The sequence below is a fragment of the Triplophysa rosa genome, linkage group LG9, assembly GCF_024868665.1.
Source record: "Triplophysa rosa linkage group LG9, Trosa_1v2, whole genome shotgun sequence".
NCBI classification, from domain to species: domain Eukaryota; kingdom Metazoa; phylum Chordata; class Actinopteri; order Cypriniformes; family Nemacheilidae; genus Triplophysa; species Triplophysa rosa.
Genome location: NC_079898.1, coordinates 11,500,018 through 11,507,432, shown reverse-complemented (window position 1 = coordinate 11,507,432; position 7,415 = coordinate 11,500,018). Strand labels below are relative to the sequence as shown.

At 40.7% G+C, this 7,415-nt stretch overlaps 1 protein-coding gene across 1 annotated transcript; it reads right to left on the bottom strand.

Moving 5' to 3' along the window:
* Positions 1–302: 302 nt before the first annotated feature.
* On the bottom strand, positions 303–6,800 carry ky (kyphoscoliosis peptidase). The gene is made up of 7 exons (XM_057341323.1): positions 6,625–6,800; positions 5,864–6,429; positions 5,675–5,789; positions 5,342–5,459; positions 5,072–5,263; positions 3,850–4,040; positions 303–2,978 (listed from the first exon to the last, which is right to left on the bottom strand). The coding sequence occupies exons 1-7, from the start codon at positions 6,644–6,646 to the stop codon at positions 1,648–1,650; spliced, it is 2,535 nt and encodes an 844-aa protein (XP_057197306.1). The 5' UTR covers positions 6,647–6,800; the 3' UTR covers positions 303–1,647.
* Between the last annotated feature and the right edge of the window lie 615 nt (positions 6,801–7,415).

Sequence of the window (7,415 nt, the reverse complement as noted above, 5' to 3'; positions counted from 1 at the left end):
ATGTGGTCGCTATTGTGACTATCCACACACATGCCAAACACATCCTCACCGTGGGTCCAAAACACAATACATTCACCCTCTTGCAGATACAATACCCACATTTCTTTCAGCTTACATCAGACTCACTTCATTTCTCCCTGGAGATGGTACCCACCCTTTGGACACATAGCAGCCATTGTTTCTCAATAGCTAAGGAGCCGAGGTTCCTATTTTCTAATGCTCTGTTGTATAACAGCATCATGCAAACACAACTCAGGACTGCTTTTCCTCTGTGGCTCCATATAGTGCAGATAAATGAGATTGCAACACTGACTACATGGAGAACTGGAGTGGTATGTCTTTCAAACCATCTCTCTCTAGGGTATATATATTTTTATCCTCTGTGACATCAAAGCATTTCCACATTTGTTAATATGTAATGCAGATGCAGAGGATTTTGTAACTGATTGTGGCAGATGTTTTCTGCTGTTTTGATCACTCCAGGGGGATGCTGTAAAGAAAAGAATAATTGTCCCTGTTGTTGCACAAACTGAAGTCCAGGAGCTTTTTCATCAGGTGACTTTAATTTTGTCCTCAACGCTTTCAATGTCCAAGAGCAGTGAGGAGACAGGCTCTCTCTGTTGCTACATTTCAAGTATACACTTCACAGATACCGACATAAATGTCGTAAGAAACGTATTTTAGAAACATTAATAGAAACTGTAGATCACATACAGTATTGTTTTCTAAGACAATGTTTATGCTGTAACTAAACCAACCATTTCTTCACATTTCGTTCACACGACAAGCTACAGTGCCTAATTCAGTTTTGAAAATCTACTTTTTAAATTTCATACAAACTTTAAAATCATATTTTTAATTGTAAAATTGTACAATACTTAAAATATTATTTTAATTTGCCACTTAAAATACTTACAATACTGTGCAAAAGTTGTAGGCACAAAATGCATGATGCAATGAATGGTTTTTCAAAAAGAATGGAACAAATAGTTTATAAAAACTTGTGCACAGGTTTTTTTAATGTAGTTGGCAGTAAATTGTTGTCAGAACTTGTCATATTTCCTCTATGAGTTCTCCTCGTGTAATCCCTTACTAATTTGATGATGTTAAAATCAGGGCTTTATAGGGTTCTCCTTTATGACTAAGAAATCTAAAAATGTTTTTCATACCGACACACTGAAGTAGAGGATATAAAACAATAATATTGACAAACGTTTTTGTGAAACTATACACTGAAAAAATTGAACCCAGCATTGGGTCAAAAAGAGACAAACCCAACCTTTGGGTTATAAATGAACCTGGCTTGTTTCAACTCAAAATGCTGGGTTGCTTTTACCCATTGTTGGATAAAATTTAAACCATTTGCTGGGTTAATTTAATCCAGTGGCTGGGTTTGTTTCTTTTTTGACCCAACATTGGTTTAAAAATAACCCAGCAGTTTTTAGAGTGAATGCACCATGACTTTTGCATAGTATTGTGTGCGTTTTGTAGCAAACGTCTCCAACATTTCTGTTATTACTATCATGACAAGCAACTACTGGAACTGAGTTTTGTTTAAAAAAAGAGAATATTTTACTGTGAATCTAAAAAGATTTAAAGCACATGTTCCTGCAGTGTGAACACAGCCTTCATCCTCTTAAGATCTGTTCACATTTCATTCTCCAGGTTAAGAACATCAAAGGTCATAAGAACATCCATATCATCCATATCGGTGTCCTTGGTGACAGCAGCGAGCTTGAGTTGTGTGGCGTTTCCAGTGAGAGCCTCACCTTCCCAAACTCTGCTCTTATTCATTTTCAAATCCGTACGTTTCTCCCCCATAACACACACTCGATGTGCACCTGGAACCCGCACACGAAAACTCACCAAACTTTGAGGAGCCAGCACACCTGCACGTGGCTCCAGCAACACGCATCCTTTCCCCCAAGCCAAATACACACAAGGGAATGGCTCTCCTTGTCTCTCACACATACTTTTAATAATATAGTCACACAGCAACATGTGGTCTTGTTTAGTCGCTTTCCGTCCGTAAAGCCCCAGACGATAGACCCCAGCTCCAGGCGTACACACGCTCACGGTTACCTTAGTGTCTGTAAATGTCAGGAGTACATACCGGGACAGAGGGAACCGTGCCTCCTTGTGCTGCTCGCCGCAGAACGCTGCTTGTATTTGAAAGTCTGGAGAGGCACGATGGAAGGTGATGTTGCAACGGCCCTGCGGTGCATTGACTATCGCCCCTGTGTGGCTAAAATGGGAAAGTCCGGCTTCTTGGGTACGCGTCCCAGGTCCACACCACAAGCCCAGCTCGTCGGGATACAGCACGTTCGGATTCAACCCTTGACCACGACAGTGCAGCAGGTAGTTCCCGACGTTTTGAAAAGTCCCACTTGCATCTTCGTAATCCCGTACGAATGCAGACAGACGGTAAAACCCTTTGTACGGGCAGATGACATTGCACACCAGCTGGTCTGATGCTATTTGCAATGCAAGGCAGCGCTTGGCCGCAGCACCGTCGAGCTCGTGGTGCGTGAGCTCACACACCACCATCAGCGGTCGTGATGTTGCTAGGATCACCTTGCACTCCCCACCCTCACCCACCTCTAGAGCTTCTCCTCCTTTGACGCTGCAGCCCTTGACCCCTAGGCCCAAGGCCCCGGCTGCTAAGCCCCAGTTCAGATAGGGGTTATCGGGTAGCGTCTGCCTCTGGTGGATACTGGGACACTCTAGCTCAAGAGAGCAAACCCAGCGCAGAGTCCCAGGTTCACCCTCTCGCCGGGCGAATAGCTGCACCACGTAGACTCCGGGTTCTGGGGGCAACAAACGCAGCTTCATCCCTTGGCGAGTCACTGACAGAAGACCACAGGAGCTTTCAACCTCCTCGTGCTTTGGAGCTCCTGTCAAGGGGTCATGCTGCCTCATCGCATAGGTAAAGGTCAGTGGATTAGAGAAGCTCATGGACACTATCGCTTCCCCGTCGTCTGTGGAAAACAAATTTTGACACATTTACAACATGTTACAGATATGTTGTCTATCTCACACTCCACAGCCGTGGAAAAATTAAGAGACCACTACAGTTTTGCCTTTAATCAGCATTTCTGCATGTATTGCACCAATTCCAGTTCAGTGTGTTGAATTTTAAAGAAAATTCAAAGAATTTATCATATATTCATTTTTGAACTGATCCTAAAATACATGTAAAACATTAGTATTGTGCTGTTTAATATTGTGTTGAACATGAACTTGTTAAGCTGCCAGTGTCCAAAAGATAGGAACGTCGTTGTATTAACTGTTCGGCTCTGTGCAAACTACATAAATAACCAAACTGTTTGGACAGAATGGGATTAAGCTCCCAAGAAAAGGGAGACAGCCGTTATTTGGCTAAAGTGTGTACGTGACCATTCAGACCCAAAGAGTATCACTAGATGGCATGTCAAGACATTTTCTATATTTTTCACTTAATATGCTTGACTGTATTTGCTGCTGTTCAGGCTATAGAGGGTATTCAGGAACTTTTAGTAACAATAACTTTCGTCCTATGAGACGGTCTAATCTCTGCAGTAAACAGGCTAATCTGTTTTCTCAGAGCTTCTCAACACGGGCTGATGCCAGCAGCCGGCTAATATCTCATTACAGTGTGACAGACATTCTGTGCATTTCGCTAAGCCTCCATTTTGTGTTTGTGAATTTATTCTGCCGTTTACGGTATGTGTAGTTGCGTTGATGCTGTGTGTGTGTGTGTGTGCGTGTGCGTGCGTGTGTGTGTGTGTGTGCGTGCGTGCGTGTGTGCGTGCGTGCATGTGTGTGTGCGTGTGTGTGTGTGTGTGCGTGTGTGTGTGTGTGTGTGTACACCTGTGGTTGTTTTGTACTGTGTGGGTTGTGAGAGGGTCAATCCAAATTGATAAAATGCTGAGGTCTTCAGGGGTCTCTCTTCAAACTCTTCCATGGAGATTGGCATGTTAAGTTGTTGCCAGGTCTGGTCGTCAGGGAAATGTGAGTTTATGAACTCACTGGGTTCAGTCAGAAAATAATAGTCGTCATACCTGAAACAGACAGATGATCATAATTTTTATTTTTGTCTTAAAAGAAAAGTTCACCCAATAATTACAATTCTGTCATCATTTACTCACCCTCAAGTTTCAAACCTGTATAGACCGCTTCACAAGATGTAAACACCGGGCCAGAAGTACTTCCAGGTTCAGGCTTTATATATATACATACAGTATATAAATCTTCCATATCAACATTTTATTAGGTTCTAAATGTTCTGTTGGTCGTATGTTTGTTCAATTGTTTGTGTAGTGTTAAAAAATTTAAACAGGTCCAGAATTGGACCAGCTTTGTTTACTCTTTCGAATTGATCTATAAATTTTGTTTGTATAAATTTTGCACTATTGACTACCATGAGGGTGAGTAAAGGATGACAGAACTTCTATTTTTGTGCGAAATATGCTTTTAAGGGTCTGATAAACTACAATATTAAGTCATTTTTGCCGCTGTTAACAGGCTATTTACAAATATCGCTATCTCCATCTTTCGTGATTTTTTTTTTTTTGCCATTAATCATTATTATTAGTCACCCTTTATGTTTGTCACTGAGTTTTGCAAATATCTAACGAATAAAAAGTGTTAAAAAGTGCTTGTCAACTTTGACAACACAGTATTTAATCATTGAAAAGTACAGTGTTTTTTTCAATTTGCTGAAAAACAGTGAATTTGGACATGTGAGGTTTCAGAAGCACAGCGACGATATGCTATTTTTTATAGAATTTAAGTAAACCCTTTCTTGTCGCAATTTAATTTCATTGTATTAAAAACAGTTGCTTGGACATTTTTTATCTGCTTCACAGAGTAAGTCATACCATTTTGGAATGACATGTGGGTACATAAATGATTAATACAGAATATTGGGTTTGTTAGAAGTCAACATAACAATTTCAAGTGAGAAAAGCTCATGTGTAGTGCATTATCAGTCACTTCAGGACATAAAGAACATCCACAAACTACCATGCATATAAATAATACAGCACTCCCTATGTATACATGTGTTTATGATGTGTATGTATAACCTGACCTTTTCACAAATGTTTGAGTTTTCATGTTGACAGTTCCAGCACCCCAGCAAGCATCGAGCAAACACCACTGCCCCCCCACGAAGACAGCATTCCATTCATGATCGGAGTGCTTCTCAGCTAAACTGTGCCCGGTCTGGTATCCCATGCCTTTGCTGTACCCACTCACCTCCACGCAGTCAATGCCCACCTCTCTATAGAGAAAAACACCATTTAGACGTGCCAGCTGTTCGTTTCCAGTTTGTACATACACAAGTGTCGCAACCTGTTACCTGCACATTTCAACACAGAGGTTAGAATATCCACTACATACACCTTTTCCCGTCCTTATTACCTCATCAGGTGAGCAGATCTTCTGAGAAAGACCAAGGTATCCCTCTAAATCATACTCTTTTAACACACACAAACACAAAATCTCATGGTTTCCAATGGTGCATTATTAGATAAAATATTTAAATACTTAATCCCAATTTTGTTTTGTAAACGTTTTGTTAATGCGAAGACATTCGTATACATTTGAATGTATTTAATGTTAAGTGTTTAAAGTCTTTCGCAATTTTGAATTAAAGGTGCATGTGCGTATATGCGTGCACGTGTGCAATTACCAATATTATGGCACAGCCAGATCCATATGGCCCTGAGTTTTTCCAGATCATTTCTGGTCCCTTCAGTGACCGCACGAACAATACTCTGAGCATTGAATACTTCCAGCTCCCTCAGCTGAAATGCACACATCCATAACTAAATGTGTTGTTTATAATAACGTATTATCTGTTAACTGTATCATCTGTTACCTCTTTTCCTTTCTCAATAGCGAATGTGTCTATTTTGTTGAAAATTTCTGTAGTGGAGAACAGCAGTTTTCTGGGTTTCCTCTGAGAGACGTCAGGTAGGTAGTGTCTGGCGGTCTGTGTGCCGGGGATGATGGGGGGTTTCACAGTCTCCTCCTGGCATTTCTTCACAGTGCTTCTCTTCCTTACACTTACAGACTTTGCTGCGCTCTCAGCAGACAGCTGACGCTTGGTGCTTGGTCGTTGATCTTCACTTAACTTCCCTTCGAAATTCTGCAAGGTTTCCTTACGCGGAAGCACTTGTAATGGTATAGTGGTGAAGGAATGATTTTGCTCAACTGACTGTGCACCTCCTGGGTCACTGTTTTTATTCAGGCAGGCTTCTGTGGCTTTTTCTTCTCTACCTTTGTTCTGAATCTCTTGACTCCCCGGTTCATTTTGAATCTTGCATTTCACCACATTGTTTTCCAGTTTCAAGTCAAAGTTTTGTTTTTGCGTGTCATTGTTTGAGTCTGTGGTCACTTTGAGAATTAGAGTTTCGTCTGGTTGGTGACTTTTATCTGTTGTGACTGGTTGTTGGTTAGTTTGAGGTTGGATGGAAGAGCAGATGAGAGGAAAAGAATAATCCGTCATCCTGCTTCTTTAAATTCTAAAGCTAACATCTGATATCCATACTGATCAATGCCTTTAAGATATCTCTAACAATCTCTTACAAACTAAAACACCAACACGTATTTAAAACGCAATTATACAGAATTTCTTACCTTTTGCAATTGTGAAACTCATATCTCCGTTCTATCTGTCACTGTCAGAACTGTTTCAGTTGGAAATTGATTAAAGTTTTGTCTGCTGTTGCGAGGGTCTGTATATATCTATTTTCTTACTCCCGTGTCCAGCCATATGAAAGCATAGAGGGCTAAAAATACACTTGGACTTATCATGACAACCAATGAGCTCAAAGCTGTGAGAGAGAGAGGGAGAAGGAAGGGCATCTGATGTTGGCATGAAGGGTGTATTACCTAATAAAAGCAGTAAAAATGTGTAAACAGTGTTTATCTTAATCTTGATAAGTTTATTTAAGTATAATTGAGTATATGATAACCTGTAAAGTAGCTAATGAATGAGGCTAAACTCTTTAGGTTATGTACACACATACATATGTGAAATCATAATAATAATGTACCTCCTTTAGTGCCAGTGTTGAACCGATTAACCCTGTTCTTCAGTCTACTGTCCTTTTGTAATCACTGATATTGAAATTGTTGCTGATCTATTTGGAAACAGTCACTATGTGCAGGAAAAAAAACTGTTCGTATTGCCTTACATAGAGACCTATCCTCCCAAAACATCCTCATTGGCCCACGCTCTATGTCAGACAGCCTATCGAGGGCCCTCAGGGTCCCCTTACATACCCCCTCTGGCATGGCAAATTACCCCTGACCAATTACCGGTCGGCAGCCTGCCAATGTTGCAATTGCTACACTTGTGTATTTATTTATCAAGTTCTTCCTTCCTGGTTTTGGAATACAACTTCTAAGTTCATTGCATATTATTG

What these genes read in the sequence shown, in the direction of transcription:
- ky (XM_057341323.1), bottom strand. Translation starts at nt 6,646, where the DNA reads ATGAGTTTCACAATTGCAAAAG. An exon ending in GAGTTTCACAATTGCAAAAG is followed by an intron (nt 6,430 to 6,624) that starts GTAAGAAATTCT and finishes ACCAACAACCAG; the next exon opens with TCACAACAGATAAAAGTCAC. An exon ending in CTCTGTGTTGAAATGTGCAG is followed by an intron (nt 5,264 to 5,341) that starts GTAACAGGTTGC and finishes TTTTCTCTATAG; the next exon opens with AGAGGTGGGCATTGACTGCG.